General features: G+C 39.0%; 1 protein-coding gene across 2 annotated transcripts in view; it reads right to left on the reverse strand.

The window, feature by feature from the left end:
* Nucleotides 1-21,682, reverse strand: part of LOC106867589 (periostin) — a 1,103,508-nt gene that overhangs the window by 877,569 nt on the left and 204,257 nt on the right. Inside the window, exon 2 of one of the 2 annotated variants that reach the window (XM_089342140.1) lies at nucleotides 17,766-17,875. Coding sequence is in view for 1 of the 2 variants with exons in the window: in XM_089342139.1 (XP_089198265.1) it covers nucleotides 12,921-13,553 (633 nt within the window). In the remaining variant the exon portion in view is untranslated. Of the gene's footprint in view, nucleotides 1-12,920; nucleotides 15,168-17,765; nucleotides 17,876-21,682 lie in introns of those variants that run through there. The other variant, XM_089342139.1, reaches the window with a different exon arrangement.

Below are 21,682 nucleotides of genomic sequence, written 5' to 3' on the forward strand. Positions count from 1 at the left end.
GCACTACTGAAAATTTTGATTATAATTATCTATTAAATCTACAATAATTGTGTGTATACGAAAGTAGTTCATGGATTTTTAAAAACGATGCCGGTTAAAACATACCTAACAATATATATATATATATATATATATATATATATATATATATATATATATATATTGTTAGGTATGTTTTAACCGGCATCGTATTTAAAAAGCTATGAACTACTTTCGTATACACACAATTATTGTAGATTTAATGTGTATATATATATATATATATATATATATATATATATATATATATAATTACACACACATACATAGATGTATATATATTTATCTATAGATATATGTATATATATATACACACACACACACGCAAATATATACACTTATTTGTTCACTACAAAATATTATGTACAGTCTTGTACATAATATATACATGTATATGTTAATAGATTTAATTGTTTTCTAATGAAAACTATTAGACACTAAACTGAAGATGAACTCAATACGTTTTGTAAAATACATATTTATTATTCAAAAGGAGTGATAGTGACTTCGCAGTTCCGGCCTGCTACCCCCACCCATCGGACTTTACATATACATATGTGTGCACAAACACAACATCTGTTTAGATAGATAGATGGGGATAGATAGAGATAGATATATGGATATATAGAGATCGATATTTATATTTTTCCCCCATTTATTTCGATATTTTTATTTTCTAACTCGAGTCGCAACGGGCAGAACTGTATATACACACACACACACACATATGCGAATGTGTATATACATTCACAAAGTTGTATCCAAATATACATACATACACTATTATATATATATATATATTAATATTTCCAAAGTCCCATTACGCAACTAATTCGTCCATTGTCGTTCTTTCACCAGACACACTCGGACACACACACACACACATACACACACGTAGATGTAAGACCATGCATACACACATAAGGACACACTGTACAGCAATATGCACTCACACATTTACACGATGAAACGTTTACACACAAAAGTGTTATGGTCAACCGACAGCCTAGAAATAGCAGCCAAATCTCATTAAAGTTGCATTCCTATCACTTAAAAGGAAGGGTATTGTTTCATTAATTACTCAACTTCAAGAAACAAACAGCTTAGATGGTCGCGGTTGGAATGCTTGTTTTTGAAGTAAATAACGTGTGTGTGTGTGTCAACACATACACAAATACGTGGACACCGACATATTTGTCATACGCACACACACTGAAGAAGCAAGCTCCGTCGCTGGCGACGATGACTTAGTTCGACCAAATGAACTACGTACGCGTGGAATGAAGCTTCAACTGCTTGAGTATTCTGCAGTTCCATATATATATATATATATCCATATCGCAATCCTTAGGCAGAATCTTTGGGAATTACGGGTAAACTCTCCGATGTACCCGTTTACCAAATTCCACTAACTGGGTTCGAATTTACGCAAAGATATTGCAAAAAAAAAAAAATTATCTAAAATGCCGCGAGGTGCAATCGAACCCGCGACCTCATACGTGCGATGCAATATACTTAACGATTCAGCCATGCCGGTATGGTGAAGTTCATTAATAGTTACACATATAGAAGATAAAAGAGTGTGTGTGTGTGTGTGTGTATTCAAAGGTAGCTGTGTAGTAAATTTATTTCCCAAACACATGATTCCGAGATCGGTGCCACGCAGTGGCACCTTGCGCGAGAGTTTCTATAGCTTAGGCCGAATAAAGCCTTGTGATTGGAACTGGTAGACGGAGACTGAAAGAAGCCCGTCGTGTATATGTGTGTGTGTCCGTCTCACCACCGCACATCCCCGTAACTTAGTTGTTCTGCAAAAGAGGCCGATAGAATAAGTACCGAGTTTACAAAGAATAAGTCGTGGGGTCGATTTGTTCGACTAAAAGGCTGTGCACCAGCATGGCCGCAGTCAAATGACTGAAATAAATAAAAGAATATATATCCATTTATACACGGTATTCTTCCGTCCTTACAAACCGTGAGCGCGGCGAACAAAATGCGTCGCTGATATTTCTTCCGACTCTATAGTTTCTGGGTTCAAATTCCACCGACGTCGACTAAGCCTTTGATCCTTTCGGAATCGATCAAATATAGCACCAATTAAATACTGGGATCAATGTAACAGGCTCACCCCACCCCTCAAATCAAAATTGCAGGCTTTGTGAGAAAATTTGAAAGAATATGTAATTTGATATTGAGGACTATACCATTATACAGGGTGTCCACAAGGTTTGGGTACATGGAGTAAATAAAATCATAACATAAATAATTGAATATAAGAAAAAATAATTTCTTAAAGTATGTATTAATCCCCAGGTAGCCAGACTTTGTGGACACCCTGTATATATTGAGGGATATGGTGGGATGATTCTGGGTTCGATACCACAGCGTGGCCCCTTGCGAAAATGTTTTCCACTGTAGCCTCGGGTCGGTCTTGTGAGTGGATTTGGTTAAAGATGCCCGTCGTATATACAGGGCGATTCAAATGACGCCATACATAGGAACAATTTATCTTTTTATAAGAAACAGTTTATAAGAACAGTTTATTTTTTTATTTAACAGGCTCTCTATGGTTACCAATGTTTTGAATACACATTGCAACACATTTACTCCACTCATTGAGAACTTGTAATAACACATCTGGTGATACGTGCATAAATGAGTTGGCGATGCGTTCCTTCAAATGATTTAGGTCTTTTATCTTTTCACGATACACCATACCTTTCAAATGCCCCTAAAGATAGAAATCAAGAAGGGTCAAATCAGGGGATCTAGGGGATCTTATAAACCGTTTCTTATAAAAAAAATAAATTTTTCCTATGTAAGTAGACTCTTGAATCACCCTGTGTATATATATATATATATATATATATATATATACACATACACGTGTATGTGTGTACCACTGGTTGACGACCGATGCTGGTGTGTTTACGCCTTCGTAGCCTAGCGGTTCGGCAAAAGTAAACCGATAGAATAAACACCATGCTTCTAAAAAAAAATGAGTTACTTGTTTCGATTCATTCGACTGAAATTTTTCAAAACGATGCCCCAGTATGGCCGCGATCTGATGGTTGAACTCAGTAAAAGAATACATCGCTTCGGCCATTGAACTGCGGCCATGCGGAGGCAATTTGTTTTGTGTGGAGGAAGATATTTTTATTACTAGATCGGCATATCGGCATCTATTTTTATATCGAAGGATATATTTAAAAATCAATCAATCACTGCCTACCTCGCTATTTATCAATCATTACCTGTCGATCTGGCCATCTACCTGTCTGGCCATTCGCCCAATAATCTGGTTAAATCGCCATCTCTCACCGTTTTTCTGTCTATAACGCGCACACGCACACAAACACACAAACACACACATAAACACACAAAAACACACACACAAACATGCACACACACAAACGCACAAACATATGCACACATATACAAAAACACACACACGCTAGAATGACCGAGTGATTAATAAGTGATTTCTACGAGCTTGTGTGCGTATAAACACACACACAGAGGAGTGTATGCGCGTATATATATATATATATATTATGTATATATAATCGCATAAGAAGATTTGGTGACGTACACATAATATCTGTATGTGACAATATCGCTCCCGCATGCATATATATATATATATATATATATATATATATATATATATATATATATACATATATATACACGTCTGTGTGTGTGTGTGTGTGTATGCGTGAACGAGTTCATAACTTGACAATTCTCTTCACTAATGCTCACTATAAAAGCAATTGTAGCGAATCGATAAATCAATCAATCAGCATATCAATGAATATATGTTTCGATCAAACAATAGTTTGACTCGAATCAAAAGAGCGACAAAGAGAGAGAGAGAGAGAGAGAGAGAGAGAGAGAGAGAGAAAGAGAGAGAGAGAGATAAAGAGAGAATGTTCGAATGCATCCGACGATAGTTAATTCTGATATTATGCCCTAGAACGCATGTTATACTGTCGAATAATATGCACCCGCAGCGGTGTATTCACAGCTCTGGTCATTGCCCCTACCCCCAATATATTACCGATGTTTAATAGGACAGTGACCCCCCTCCTTCACACACACACATTTGAGTGTGTGTGTGTGTGTGTGTGTGTGTGTGTAAGCCTACACTTAGATATGCAATACATATGTGTGTGTGTGCAAATATTTATGATATATATAAGTACATATTGTAATATAGATGTAATCACATCATGGTATATATATATATATATATATATACACACAGGGCATGTTATATAAATCAATGAATTTAATATATCTTAAAGTGTGAAACTGTTAGCTCTTTTCTAATAGTGTCTATTAAATGTGATTTTATATATATATGTGTGTGAGTGTGTACACATTACACATATTTGTCTGAAATATATACAGACGTTTCTGAGACGTACGTTACTGAATTTGTTTCGGTCGTTCAAGGAAATCTAATAGAGTTCCATACAGAAACCCTACCCTAATTTCTTCGCTGATCTTTCACCACATACGCCATAATTCTTGGGACCCTACACATTCCTTGACAGACCTTACAAAAAAAAAACAAAAAAAAACTCAACTGATTAGATAGCTTTCAATAAATGAACCCACGTGTATTACTGCTAGGTGCCATTGCTGTTTATACAACTAGAAACAATCTAGAAAAACTAAATAATTCTCCCTCAAATTATGTTTCATAAACTATGAGCTCTATAGATTATAAAGTGCTGGATGTGTTTGGGACAGTTGGGGGTGGTCACAAATGGATCTCATTTAATCATTGAGGATTAACATGGTTTAATAACAATATAACGGATAGATATATATATAGTGTATATACAAATATTATATATATATATATAATATATACAACAAATACACATACAAATATATACATCCATGATATGTATTATATATACAGATATATATGTGTATGTATGTGTATGTATATATATATATATATATATATATATATATATATACACGTACATACACAGAATGGCCACAGTTTAATGAGTGAAACAAGATTATATATATATATATATATATATATATATATATATAATTTGCATGTATACACATATTCATTATATTTTTACATATAAATATTTAGATTTTAAAAATTCTGGTATGCACACGCATAGATATTCAGCACCGATATTGTGTGTGTGTGTGTGTGTGTGTGTGTGTGTACGATTATTAAATGAATACATATACATACAGTATTTTAATTTGCATAAATACATTGTTATTTAGTATGTATATAATTATACATATATTTTCTCGAATATATGTGTGTGTGTGTACGAGGCTTGACTTAAGTCACACACACACAGTTACTTAATAGTTGTACATTTTGTATATGATTAAACCGTTATTTAGTATGTATAAGCACACGTACACACACAAGATCCAGTGTATGCGGGAACACATCAGTTGCTAGAAACAGCAGCTAAAGTTTCTAACTTTTGTATTTTCAAATAGGGAGGAACTCGTAATTCTAGTCACACTATGAGTTATGAATCTACGGGATAGTCATAATTGGAAAGCTATTTGATAAAGTCTACTGGATCCGAAGGTGAAACATCAACAATTGGTCGTAACTTTCGTTGGAATAAACCTTCATTTATTTCTTTCGCCAATTTTCGAAAAGGTGGGCGCAGTATTGACTTGTTATCCCCACCCGGAATCGAACGTGAGAAAACATGACAACAATATAGTAAACCCTCGACTATCGCAGGTGTTATGTTCCAAAAGCCCCCGCAATAGGTGAAAATCCGTGAAGTACAAACAGTACTGCATTTTTTTTTTATTATTCTTATAATTTGTATATATTTATTTTGTCATAAATGCAAAACAACACAACGGAGGAATCGCCAGGTGAACAGTGATATGGCGAAGGATTACTGTATATGAGATTGTCTTTGAATTTAAATTGCCGTTTGATCGATTCGATCCAGTTACTGCGACGTTCGTAGTCTGAATTCTATCAGACTAATACTACTACCACCACCACCACTAACAACAACATTTAGAATGAAGACCTAGTGGTTACAGTGTTGCACTGATAAGGTCGCAGTTTCGGTCCGCGGACCGAGTAGTGCGTTTTGTCTTCGAGCGAAATACTTCATTGCACCTCTCAGCCGTAATTGAGTAAAAGCCCCACGATGGACTAGCGTCCCGTCCATGGGAAGTGTTATGATCTCGTTCAGTTGTATGTCATGGATACTGAGTAACAGGATTTATGAGTCCCACGACTAGAACCGGTAACCGTCAGGGGTTGGTGATGATGATGATGTAGGGTGTGATCGATAAAAATCGATATCAGTATATTTTTTCTCTTCTAGGCACAAGGCCCGAATTTTTTGGGGCGGGGGCCAGTCGATTAGATCGATCCCAATAGGCAACCCGTACTTAATTTAACGACCCCGAAAGGATGAAAGGCAAAGTCGACCTCGGCGGAATTTGAACTCAGAACGTAAAAACAGGCGAAATACCGCTAAGCATTTCGCCCGGTGTGCTAATGTTTTTGCCAGCTCGCCACCTTTCGATATTAGTATATTGCTGGTACCGCCCTCCCACCATCCGGACCGGTGATGGGGTTTTCTTCTAGTTTGTTCGCCGCACGTCCATCGATTCTGTCACCTCACTATTAAGATAGGCAGAAAGTCAGTTACCAGGAATTTGCGGGGAGAAAATGGTGGGTTAAATCGATCTCAATACTTGCTAGGTACTTTATTTCAATCGATCCCAAACGAATGATAAAGATAACTTGGGTGAGATTTTAACTCAGAACGTAAAGAACCGTAGTAATTCAAAAATAATAATTCTTTCCTACATAGGCACAAGGCCAACGATTTAGTATGGCAATGAGAGGAAGGCTTCGATTATATTGACTAAACAGACGTCTGGTGCTTTGTTTTATCGATTCCTTCAAGATGAAAGCCGAAGTTAACCTCAGCAGAAATTCGAACTCAAAATGTAGTGAATCGTAATTGACTACTTCCAGGCATTTTTTCGCTCGATGCTCTGCCGATTCAGTGATCTCGGTGATAATGAATTCTTTAGAGAGGCATCATAAGACCACACACTTTTGGAATGGATTTCATCGATTTAATCGTTCGCCTTCCCCAGCATGTAGTTGGTATTTATTTCCCTCGAATCTTTAGAGGATAAAACTAAAAACCTGACGGGAGTGCGATTCGAACACAGAATGAGAATCGTTAGAGAAAGAAAAGTAAATAAAAATTAACTTCCTATAAATTGTTGATCAACAAGGCTTCCAGTTGTGCCCATCACGTCTGTTTTCTTTCTGCAGTGATCACGATTGCTAATTTGCGCACACGGATACACAAACTTTGACGAAACATTATATGTATATTAATCATTATACCCCCCAGTATATTGCTGGTATCTTATTGTACCAATCCCCACTCTGCAGTATTCAAAATCAAGATATTAAAGAAACGCAACAGCGCAAAGGTATTTCGTCCGGCGCTCTACTGGTTATTATATCCAATAACGATATCTAAGATAAGCACAAGGCCACAAGGCCGGTTTAACGAGCTAAGGAAAAAGGTAGCCTGTATGTGATTAGTCAGCCTACTAGAAATAGCAGCCCTATCACCCCAAATTGCACTCCGTACTACGTTTTAAAGAAAGGGAAAATATTTGCAGGGCAATGATTGGACCAGTGTGCCACTAAGGACCGATGATGTCTTATATCGCAAGATTTGGAGGAGCTAAAAGTCTGGGAGGCATACCTCTACAACGGAGTTGAGTGGAACCACATGAGATGAAGGTTCTCACATGAAACAAAGCATCGTCTAGCTTTGGTATTGAACTCACGAACTCGTAATCGGTCAAACGATTCTTTCAATCCGTAGCCTTTACTGATTTTTAACATAAGGAGAAGACCAAAAGTTTCGGAAACGGTCGGTCACCGGGATCCCGATATAGAATCGGTATTTTATCGATCCTGGAAGGATGAAAGGTAATATTGACCCCAGAGAGGGTTTAAAATCAGAATGTCAAGACATGAATGTAAATACCACCTAATAATAATAATAATAGTAATAATAATAATAATAATAATAATAATAATCCTTTCTACTATAGGCACAAGGCCTGGAATTAGTGGGGAGGGTGATAGTCGATTACATCAACCCCAGTGTTTAACTGGTACTTATTTTATCGACCTCGAAAGAGTGAAAGGCAAAGTCGACCTCGGCGGAATTTGAACTCAGAACGTAAAGACGGACGAAATACCACTAAGCATTTCGCCAGGCGTGCTAACGACTCTGCCAGCTCACTGCAATAATAATAATCACGAGGTTTTCTAAAATTTAGGTAGAGGGCCTGGACCTTGTGGAGAAAAGAGTAGTCAATTAGATCGCCCGCCACTGCCACCACCACTGCATAACTAGTACTTTATTTAATCGGCCTCGAGGTGGTGTAAGGTGAAGTGGACCTCGGCGAGATTTGAACACGGAACGCAGAAAACCGAAAGAAATTATCAATGGCGTTTTCTTCGACTCTCTAACAAGTCTGCCGGTTGACAGAATGGTTTCTGATTTTTGGCACAAGGCCAGCAGTTCTTGAAAGAAAATGGGTATATCAATTACATCGAACCCAGGACATGACTGGTACCTGATTTATTTGACTCTAAATGAAAGAGGGATGAAAAAGAACGTTGACAATGGCAGGATTCGAACCCAGTATTTAAGCAGTCGAAGGCTGCAAGCTGGCAGAATCGTTAGCACACCGGGCAAAATGCTTATCGATATTTCGTCCGGTTTTACGTTCTAAGTTCAAATTTCGCCAAGGTGGAATTTGTCTTTCACACTTTCGGGAGCGACAAAATAAGTACCAGTGAAGTACGGGGGGGGGGGGGGTCAATGTAATCGATTTGATCTTCTCCTCCGAAATTTCTGGCCCTGTGCCACAACTTGTCTGCCCCTCTAACAATTTTGAATAATCGGCTTTCATTGCAGCAGGGGGAGATTTTAGGAACAGGTTACATGAAGTGTCGATGGGGTGGAAATACATAGCGAAGGAAATGAAAAACAAGCACATATATATATATATATATATATATATATATACTACACATATATATACTAAATACATATATTTCAAAAGGTTTAAGAAGAGAGTCGCCGTCCAAGGCCCATCAAGAGAACCACCACAGCCTCAACATTGGTCACCCCCTCACGTATCTGTGCCCGCTTCCAGATGTCATTCTATCGGTCTACATAGTTATATACGGGTGTAGGTATTTCCAAACACTTTCGCGTCAAAAGCACAATATGAGCAGAATAGAAAGTACAGAACCTGCATTTGGATCTTCGTCCAGTATATTTTGACCCGAGTAGGCGAAAGGTGCTTTATTTATATAAACACCAGAACGGGAGTGTTGACCTCGGCAATATTTGAACTCACAACGGAATGGGCTGTAAAGATTTTAAAGAAATATTAATATCTAAAATGAGCACGGGTCTTTAAAGTGTGATAGGTAAGGAATTATTCAATTACATCGTCACTGACAAAAATAAAAGATAATTTTGATTTCAGCGGGATTTGAACTCATAAAGGACCGTAGCTAGAAATCGTGCAAAGGTAGTTTGTCTAACACGTTTAACGAATCCGTTAATGGTCTCGCCCAAATATGTTCTGTTATAATACTTGTTGGATACTAATGATCCAGGAAAATCCAAACCCCACCACCACCATCACCAAGAACAATATCAACACTACCAGCCACCAAAGTGACTATTATCACGAAAAGATGAAAGTCAAACAGCGCCCCCAGCCAGGATTGAACTTTTAACCGTTGATGGACAAAACTAATGAACTACGTTCTAAAATTTTCTGATGGCATTTAGTGCTAAGTTCTCTTTCCCAAGTTTTCAATACATCAGCATCACACACTATATATATATATATATATATATATATATAAGTGGTTAGATGTATGTATGAATTTAATTGCAGCATTATTTTTCGGTCGCCTCCCAACAAAAAGTTTCGCCGTTTCCGGATCATCAAGCAATGAATTAAATCCAGGTTTTCCTGTTAAATGTTAAAATCATTTAGCATTTAGCAGGAAGGCTTCCATTTGATTCATTACCTGAAGAACAGGAAATGGTTTGTGCGTGTGTGTGGGGGGTGGCGAGCAAAGGAGATGAACTTGGAGTTGTAATGAATTGAAAAATAAACTTAATTATATACCACAATATAAAATACATTATATATATATATATACACACATATATACACACACAAGTGTATGTGTGTATTGTATCTTCCAATAATTAAGCTGGTAGACTCGTTTGATCGTCGGACAATGTGCTTTAGCGGGATTTCGTTCGACTCTAACACAACCAAATTCACCTTTCAAAGTCGATCACATAAAGTACCAGTGAAGTACTGGGGGCCTATGGCATCGATGAAACCCCCCTCCCCCTAAAATCTGCTTAAACAAGAAACCATTTCCTGGCAGTGAGCTGGCGGAATCGGTTGATCGTCGCAAGTATATTTACTTGGCCGCATTCGTTCTGAGTTCAAATTCTGCTGAGGTCGACTTCGTCTTTTATCCTTTCAGATCGATAAAGTACCAAACAAATGCTGGGGCCGGTGTACTCAACTAATCCCCTCCTTTAAAATTGCTAACCTTATGCCCAAATTTGAAACTATTTAAAAATGGCAGAATAGTTAGCGCGTCGAACAAACTGTCCGGCGGCTATTTTTTCTGATTCATTACGTTCCGAGTTCAAAACACTGGGGCCGATGTAACCAACCAATTCACTTCACTCAAAGTTGCTGGCCTTGTGCTAAAATCTGAAATTATTATTATTATTACTATTATTAAAGGCTGTGAGCTGGCAGAATCGTTAGCACGCCGGGCAAAATGCTTAGCGGTATTTCTTTCTCCTGTCTTTATGTTCTGGGTTCAAATTCCGCCGAGGTCGACTTTGCCTTTCATCCTTTCGGGGTCGATAAATTAAGTACTCGTTGCGTACTGGGGTCGATCCAATCGACTGGCCCCATCCTCCCCAAAATCTTCGGGCCTTGCGCCTAGAGAAGAAAAGATTATTATTATTATTATTATTATTATTATTGAAGGCGGCGAGGTGGCAGAACCGTTAACACGCTGGACGAAATGCTTAGCAGTACTTCGCCGGTCGCTACGTTCTGAGTTCAAATTCCACCCTCGCCTTTCATTCTTACGGGGTCGATAAATTAAGTACCAGTGAAATGCTGGGGTCGGTGTAATCGACTAGCGAGCTCCACATAAAATTTCAGGCTTTGTTCCTCCAGCAGAAAGGATTGTTATTATTTATGCTTCTCAAACACAAAGTAAATACCCGCAGGGAATCACTGGTATCGACTATACTAATCGGTTCAAACTTACTCTACATAAACCGGATGGTTGGAGTTGAAATTTACTAAGTACACACATATATACATATATATATATATATATATATACATACATACATACATACATACATACACACATATATACACACACACACACACAAGGTATAGAAACAACCTAATACCGGTTTTGCTTGATCTGATCTCGTCAACCGTTTGATAGGACAGTTTGAAAACAATGAAAGCCGCTTAATGTGATCACTTTAGAACGAAACCTCGACAACTTTTACCGGCTTCTAATAATAGTAATAATGATAATAACCGGTTGATCATTATTTAAATAGTCTGGGAGTCACTGACTTTAAGGACAGTAACTGATAATATTAGTGATTATATTAAGCGGCTCCCACTATATACATGTGGCTTTTTACACTTGTCTGCGAGGCTGCATTATGGAATATTTTAATCGTACATCTGTGTATGTATGTATGTATGTATGTGCATACATATATATATATATATATATATACACACACGTGTGTATATCCATACATATATATACACACACACACGCATATATACACACACACTTAAGTTCGTTTATGTATAGTTTTGTACCAAAAAATTGAAATACTATGAACACACACACACACACACACACACACACACACACACACACACACAGCTATCTATATGCATATACACACCTGTCCAGATCCACGTTTATATAGAGATATACACACGTTCAACAATACATGCATACATACATACATTCATACACGAATATACGTATATATAAACAAGCCGCGTATATACGCACAAGCACTCACGTATGCACACACAAGCACGTACATACTCGTATATAGATACACACTCGTATACACATACATACACATCAACACATATACACATGTACATCAACACATATACACATGTATATAAACACACAGGTACATACACAGCCACCGAATCACACAAACTGTACATGAGCGCGCACACACGCACACAGGTTCTCTGTTTACATCGAACAATCAATAAAAGTGTGTGAAAACACAAAAAATATTGATTATCATCACAGGTACAAGTGGTTGGAAGGCGACAATTATAAACGCCCAGTAGTTTACTGGTATTTTTATAGGTTTATATGCTTATATTAATTGAGTTCTTTTTAGTCGGTACATTTAAACGGGACACCAACCCAGTTTAAATAACACAAAGTAAGGACTTCGTACTTTTAATGTTCGGGTTAACGCCGAGAACTTCCTGGCCTTTGGTGCTGGCATCAAGCGGCGAGTTTACTCTCTTGGAAGCACTCAGGTGAGGGTCCAACCTCAGGCCTCCACCCATCCAAATTACGAAGCCCCTAAAACATGGAATCATAAACAACAACCTCTCCTTCTTTGATTTCAGGTAAACCATTAAAAAAATTAATAACAACATTTAAAGTTGTGTTGAGAATTTGTTTATAAATCAAAGAATTAGATTCCTACCTCTTGGAGATTCTCCTTTGTTTGTACCTTATCGAGTAGGTCCATTGCGGTACAAGGTGTAATAAATACAGGTGTGCTTAATGAGAACAGTAATAATAATAATAACCAGGTGGTAGGTAACCACCCCAGCTGTCTCCAACCGTTTAAAGTAAGCGGGTATTTCCTCCAGTTTGGGTAGAAGCCTTGACAGTGGTAACTTTGGTGTTGGTGAGGTTGTGTTTGTTGTTGTTGTTGTTGTTGTTGATGTTGTTGTTGTTGTTGCTTGCAGTCATATTGGGTTTTGTGTTGAGAAATTTGGCGTTTGTTATTGTGGTTGTTGTTGTCGTGGTGGTGGTGGTGGTTGTTTTTGCTGTTGTTTTTATATTGATAATGCATGTTTAAGGGCGACGACGCGGACAACGTCGACGCTGGTGTTGATGAGACTAATGATGATGATGATGATGGTGATGCTGACGACGAAGACGATGACAATGATGAAGATGATGATAATAACGATGATGATGATGATGATGATAACAGTGGTGATGACCAGCTAAATTTCCGGCGGCTCCGAAGTGAAACAAGGACAGCAGCGTCGGGCGTCCCCATGACAATAGGATCCGTGGGTATAGATGTTGTGACGCGTATATACATGTGTATGTTTGTGTGTATATATATGTGTATATCTATACGTGTGTGTGTGTGAGTGTGAAGCCGTCAATTAACGAGGTGCAGGTGACACTCAGGTGTTGCTGTTGTTGTTAACGTGTGTGGTGTGTGTGTGTGGTGTATGCATACGTGTGTGTACGCGCATAAAACCACTACAACAACAAACACGGCGTGTGTACTCTAGTGTGTGTGTTTATATGAACGTGTGTGTTCATATAAATGTATGTGTATATATATATATATATATATATATAAATGTTGGTTTATGTACGTGTGTGCATGTGTATACTTGCGTGTATGTGTGCGTGCGTTCTGTTTATATGGTCATATAATTGCTATGTATGTGTGTTTGCATGTGTATATATATATGTATGTATATACATACATGTATATATATATATATAGAGAGAGAGAGGCTGTTATTGTGAATAGTGTTTGTTATTGTACAGAGCCGTGCGTATATCTATATACATACGCGGTATTTGTATATATGTTTATATATATATCTGTATATATAATCCGTTTGTTTTTCTATGTACAGTATGTGTATATATCTACGTTATTATGTATGCCTATCTACCGCAATATTTAAATGTCTATGCGTATATAGATACATGTGTGTATATATGTGTGTATGCGTGTGTGTGTGTGTGCGTGTGTATGTGTGTGTATATGAGTGTAAGTCGGTGTCAAAACAGTCGGTAAACGAACCCCAACCAACAGTGTCTGTGAAGAACTCCAGAATGCCAGAGACTGGCTTTGGTGGTGGCACAGCAGAAACTGACTTGCTTCAGCATTAGACACCCTCCTCCCCCTCTCTCTCTCTGTCTTTCTATCGCTGCCTGTCGGTCTAGCTTTCTCTACCTATCCCTCTCTCTATATGTATATTTATCTCTTCATCTGCCTCTCTCTTTCTTTCCCGCTATATTTGTGTGTATGTGTGTGAGTATCTCCCCTTATATATCCATTTATCTATCTGTCGGTCTTGCTTTCTGTCACTCCGTCTCTCTCTCACATATTTATATATATATATATCCCTCTGTCACTGTTTGCCGCTTTACATTTTTGTTTGTTTCTCTCTCTCTCTCTCTCTCTCCATATATATATATATATATATATATATATATATATCCCTCTCTCCCAGTATGTGTGTATATATATATATGTATGTGTGTGTGTGTCAGTCTAGTTATCTAGCTTTACCTCTATATCTAGCTGTCGTTTTATCTTTCTCATATATATATATATATATATACACACACATATACATACACACAGAGCTGTCTGTATGTCCCTGTGTCTGTGTGTACGTTTCTCTCTCCGTGTGTGTCTGTTTAAATGCTTTTGTATTGATGTCGGATTATGCGTGAACGTGTGTGTGTGTCACTTCGACTGTGTGCGTGCGTGTGCGTCGGTGACGGCGTGTGAATGTATGCTTGAGAAAGACTTATGTATGCTTCCTCGTGTGTGTATGTATGTGTGTGATCAGGTCTGCTTTGTATATGTATACTCGGTACTGTGTGTGCGTGCATGTGCTTGTCTGTGCATGTACGCGTGTGTGTGCCTATCCTCGTACGAATGCATATACGTTTAGTTGTGTATATGTTTGCCCGCCTGCTCATACTATTTGTGTGTGTGACTGTTATGTGTGTACCTCTGTCAAGTTACTTAATGGAGGCTAAGGAAGTTCAGTGGAAACGGCAGACAGTAAAACAGTGCATTATATACCACTCTTCCCCCTCCTTACTTTTATGACTTTTTTCCCCTTTAACGTTCCGAGTTCAAATCCCGCACACAGCCTCCTTCACACCGAACAGAGAATTATACAGTTTTTCTTTTTTATTTTTTTTCCTCCTTCTTGTGTAAGTAGAAAAAAATAGTTAATAAACTTGACAACCGAGGCTGGTGTGTTTACGTCCCCGTAACTTAGCGGTTCGGCAACAGAGACCGATAGAATAAGTACTAGGCTTACAAAAAAAAAGTCATGGGGGTCGATTTGCTCGAATATAAAGGTGGTGCTCCAGCATGGCCGCAGTCAAATGACTGAAACAAGTAAAAGAGTAAGCTAAAATACCTGTAATATAGTCGGGTCTCCTAAAGCCGAAATAAAGACAACCGTGTCAATTTTTCCTACTGATATACATTACAAATCGAAATTATATTCCTATAGACACAGACAGGGTTGAGTGCACTACAGGTTCGCTTCACAGCCATATTTTGTACTAATGGCTTTCTACAATTGTAGTCGCGAGACTGAAGTCTTGTCACTGAAATCGGCTGAGGGGAAACTATGCAGAAGCCTGCCTGTAGTATGGGCATGTATACATTGTGTGCATAAAGTACGTTAAAGTTTATATAAAGTCTATGTTCAAAAATGTGTGTGCGCTCGCTCGCGCTTATACATCTTACCTTTCACTTGCTTAAGTTATTGGACTACACTCATGCTGGAGCAATCGCTTAAAGAGTCCAGTTGAATAAATCACCTCCATTACTTTTGGGGGTTTCTTATTCTTCAATATTTTTGGCCAAATCGCTAAGTTACTGTGAAGTAAACAAAGCAACACCGGTTGTCAAGCGGGATGGATGGAGCAAACATGCACACACACGCGCGGCGGGCTTCCATGCAGTTTACGTCTACCAAATTTCCTGATAAGGAATTGGTCTGTCCGAGGCGAGAGCAGAAGATACTGAACTTGTGCTTACATTTGCTAGTTTTATGAGTAGGGAATTGGCAGAGCCGTTAGAGTGGGATTTCTGCTATGGTTCTTTACGCTCTGAGTTCAAATCCAGCTGAGATCAACTTTGCCTTTCATATTTTGGAAGCCAATAAATAAAATTAGAGTGATACCTCGCAGTAAAAGTTTCATTCGTTCCATGACTGAGCTCGTCTTACGATTTACTCCTTGAACAAATCAATTTTCCCCATTGAAATTAACTAAAATATAATTAAATCTGTTCCAGTCCCCGCCAAAGCCACTGAAAAATAATTATTCATGCGTTTGAAAACAGAAAAGGTATAATAACATGTTAAATGACGATTAAAATACAAGAGAATGCAAAAGAAACTGGTTTTAATAACTGAATTACCTTAAAGATGGCGACGATTTCTGTGCTCGTATTGCAGAATTCCGTTTGTACTCCAAAATAAAAAAATTCACACGAGGCTCGGCTCGTACAGCAAATTACTTGTACAATGGTAAAACTCGTACTTCGAGGTTCTACTGTACTTCGAACTCTGTCGCTGCCATAACATGAATGTTCCACCTCAGTTAAGGCGGGAAGCCGAGACGGTGTTTCTAGTTGCTTTTTAGCGTTTGCTTGATTTATTTCTAGCTTTTTATTTTTTTAAATGTTCTGAGTTCAAATCGTCACGAGGTCAAACTTCGTCTTTTTTTTTTTTTTTCTACTCTAGGCACAAGGCCCGAAATTTTTTGGGAGGTGAGGCAGTCAATTAGATCAACCCCTTCATGCAACTGGTACTTAATTTATCGATTCCCGAAAGGGCGAAAGGCAAAGTCGAATTTAGCGGAATTTTACCCCAGAACGTAAAGACAGACGAAATATCTAAGCTTGTCTTTCATAGTTTAGAAACCGATAAAAAGGAAAAGAGGCAACCAATGTCTGTCCCCTATACACACCCTGGAGGAGATGAGAAGGTGTGTGTGTCTGCTCGTGACGCTAATAAAACAATGAAGGGGAGCCGGGGACACGCGACTAAAACATAGCTGCAAGTGACGGCTCTAGTTCTTCGCATGGTTGCTATTATTATTCTTTGGTCGCGACGGAAGCGTTATGGAAGTCTTTGAGAATATCTGGAGTTTTGAACAAGTTTTTTTTTTTCTGAATATAAATTATTTGTTTTTGGATTATTTTATGAACAAACAACTTTGGAAACGGTGGCACGTCTTCTTCAATACCCGCGACAAATCAACAGGATGTTTCATACACAATTTCTGTTTTTCTTCTCGAAGTTTATTAACGATAATTTTCAATATGGTTTTGTCTCCAAGGGGAGTAGTAAGAGTTACAAACAGGAAAGGAAGTAGCACTGAAGAGACTTCTCCGAAACAAAATGGTTATTTAAACTTGGAATAAATGAAAAGTAAAAATGAACAGAATTGTCTTTTGAAAGAAACGATAAAGGTGAAAAAGGCCCTGTCATTGAAGAAGGACAAAAATCAGAGGAATGTTACCTACCTGTATCGTCAAAAGGAGGGCAGGTTTCCGTTTGCCGCGGTAGGAACAATTAGAAGGGGTTGTAATCCAGATGGATGGGATGGCACCGAGTTTAATGGACGATGGAATGACTGTAACGAGAAAAGAAGGTGTCACAGGTTAGTCAGGTAACGTATTTTAGGTAGGGTTCTTATATATAAGGTATGGGTGAGGTGCAGGTGTCAATGTGTCAGTGTGTATGTTTGTGTGTGTATGCATATATACACAGACATGCAGGTAGTAAATAGACACCTTTAATTTTCAAAATCTTTTATTTGATATTAATTAGTTGAATGAGAGGTTTTCTTTTAGCTGCTCGTCCATAATACCCAAGCTTACGCAGATATGTAACACACGTTCTTGGAATAACGTCTAGCTGTTTTGCAATGTCAGAAGTCTTCGAATGGGGTTCATTTTCCACAATTCTCTTCAAACAGTGAAGCTTCTTTTCTGAGGGCCCAGGTCGGCCGGGACGAGAATCTCTTGATTCTTTTCCTTGGTTTTTGAATTGCACTATAAATCTATTAACAGTAGCAACAAATGGAATTCTCAGATTTTCGGGAGGGCAAAGGGGGTGAAGTGGTGCAGTGGATAGGGTGGTGTTAAGCTGGGCGACGCGATGTGCATCCTACTCGAAACAGGTTAAAATAAAATGAAGGAGAATCAGTTAGGATTTTTTATTCACCATATTCCCCTCTCAGATTCACACACTTATCGCAGCGGTCCTTCAGTTTTTCTAACCCCTTTAAAAGAACTCGGAAGGTTGTGTCTTCAACCAGGCCTTTCGCGACAACCTTAAAACCATGAACTTTTCAACACCCCCTCGCATATATTTACACACACCTTCATTTTATTGCTATATACACTCAGAAACCCCCTTCACTGCACCCGAGAAAAAGTTACATTTACTGTTTGGTTTGAGGCGGCTCAACTCTCCATGTGAAGAGCCGATCCCTTTTTCTCTCTCCCCGACCACGTGGGTGGAAGGAAACCCCTTACCACACATCTACGCCTCTGCGTATATTTAAGACAGTTGTGGAGATTTGGTGCGGTGCAGTGTATGACCGCCAAGAAAACCGCATTTTGAAATAGGTTCTGCCCATTCACCGTTTATTGTATCTCAAAGACTCGTAAGGAAAGAATGCAGAAGAGAGAGGGTCACTGTTGTTAGGCTCTGCACAAGGGATCAGTCGGTCTCAATCCAGCGCTAATGAGATCCAGGGTCTTCGATATAATAAAATACCAGTCAATTTAATGTTTCTATAAAACGTAAGGTGGCGAACTGGCACAATATTCAGCACGCCGGACAAAATGATTAGCGATAATTCGTCCGTTTTTAGGCTTTATTCTGCCAAGGCGCAATGGCCCAGTGGTTAGGGCAGCGGACTCGTGGTCATAGGATCGCGGTTTCGACTCCTAGACCGGGCGTTGTGAGTGTTTATTGAGCAAAAACACCTAGAGCTCCACGAGGCTCCGGCAGGGGATGGTGGCGAACCCTGCTGTACTCTTTCACCACAACTTTCTCTCACTCTTTCTTCCTGTTTCTGTTGTGCCTGTAATTCAAAGGGTCACGCTGAATATCCCCGAGAACTACGTTAAGGGTAAAGGTGTGCTCAGCCACTTGCATGTTAATTTCACGAGCAGGCTGTTCCATTGATAGGATCAGCTGGAACCCTCGACGTCGGAAGCGACGGAGTGCCAACAACAAAACGTAAGGTGGCGAACTGGCACAATATTCAGCAAGCCGGACAAAATGATTGGCGATAATTCGTTTTTACGCTTTGAGTTCAAATTCTGCCGAGGTCGATTTTGCCTTTCATTGTTTTGGGATCGATAAAATTAGTACCAGCTGAGCATTGGGGTCGATATTATTGATTTCTCTCCCTGGAAATTGTTTTTCGTGCCAAAATTTGTGAACCCATATCTCTAGAAAACAACCTCGACCACAAGGACCCAATCCTTCTTGCAGTATGGTATCTCCCTCCACTGCTTCAAAGACCCTGACAGGTGTGTAGAGTGGAAGCTCCTGCTAAAGCTTCCCATACTGGACAGATCAAAGGACAGAGGCCAAACTAATATCGCCCACCCCTTTCCAGTTTCCCTAGTGGTCTGCAAATGTAATACTGGGGGGGGGGAAGATGAACTAAATTCCAAATTTCATGGGCAAGTGTCTTCTACTAAAGCCTCACGCTGACCAAAGCCTTGTTAGTGGATTTGGTAGACGGAAACTGAAAGAAGCCCGTCGTATATATATATATATATATATATATATATATAGGGGTGGGGCTCTGTCTCTCCATCAACTGATGTTGGCGTGTTTACGTCCCCGTAACTTAGCAGTTCGGCAAAATTGACCGATAGAATAAGTACAAGGCTTACAAAGAATAAATCGACTAAAAGCGATGCTCCAGCATGGCCGAAATCAAATGACTGAAGCAGATAAAAGAATAAATGTGTGTGTGTGTTCTTAAATAGCTTATAAACACTGCAGTTGTTATACACACACACACACACACACACACACACACACACACACACACACACACACACACAAACACACACACACGGATAGGCATATTAAAAGAGATCTGAAGGAAAACTCATGTAGGTAAAAGGGTTGCGAACCACTCCGGCTAGAAATAACAGCCTAATCTCACCCTACTGGCTTCAAAAATTAGACGACGTTGGATCCGGGTTCCGAACAGGTGGGTAGGTAGAAAGAGTAGAGGTGGTCGAAACTGGAACGTCTTGCATCGTAGAACTTCTCCATGAAGACTCACCTGGAACTCAATATCTCTTTATATTTCTCTCTTTCTCGTCACATCTTTGTCTTCTCTTTTTTTTTTTTGTCTTTCTCTCTCTTTACCTCTTCCTACTCTTCTCGCTCCCACTTTCACCTTTATCACTTTTTCTCACTGCTACCACCTCTGGCTCTCACCGTCTCTCTCTCTCTCTCTCTCTCTCTTCTCCCCTTTACAAATCAAACGCTTCATTTTTCTCTCTTCCCGCTTTTATTCTTTCTACTCTTCCCTTCTTTCTACCCCGTTTCTTTCTTTCTTTCTCTCTCTCTCTCTCTCTATCTCTCTATCTCTCTCTCTCTCTCTCTACGTTCTTCTCTTATCGATCACTCCCTTCCCCACTCTCTCTATTACTATCTGTCTATCGATCTTTCTTTTCACCTCGTTTGCTCTTATTTTCTTCCGCTCCGCTCTACCTGCCTACTTTTCTATCTATCTATTTATCTATCTACCTCTATGTATCCGTCTATCTCTCCATAAACCTTTTTCCTCACACACACACACACACACAGACACACACACACACACACACACACATGCGCACAGACATGAGCACCCCTCCTCTCTCTCTCTCTCTCTTTCTCTCCCCATATCAAACTAAACTGATTACCGGTATACGCGTGCGTGTGAGAATACATATGTGATTATATCTAAATACACACACACACACACACACACATATATGTGTGCGTGTGTGTGGCACGCATATATATATGTGCGTGTGTGTGTATCAGTTGGTCTCAATCCAGCGCTAATGAGATATATATACACACACACATATTTATATATATATATATATCTATGTATCAGTCAAGCTGTCTATTTTTCTTTCTTTCTCTATCTACCTATCGGTAGCTATCTGCACACACACACACACACACAAATAAATTCCTACTAACATCATGCAATCACAAAATCACACACACACGTAAACACGTGTATAAGCGTGTACGAGTATGTGTGTGTGTGTGTATGTGCATGTGCGCGTCTGCGATTACGTGTGAGTGCGCGCACAAGCGTGCGTGCGTGCCCGTGAGCGTGTGCGGGTTAACCAAACTCCCTATCGACATCTATCACTATACCTGTACAATATTCACCGGC

Source organism: Octopus bimaculoides, chromosome 25, assembly GCF_046866305.1.
Source record: "Octopus bimaculoides isolate indiv1 chromosome 25, ASM4686630v1, whole genome shotgun sequence".
NCBI classification, from domain to species: Eukaryota; Metazoa; Mollusca; class Cephalopoda; order Octopoda; family Octopodidae; genus Octopus; species Octopus bimaculoides.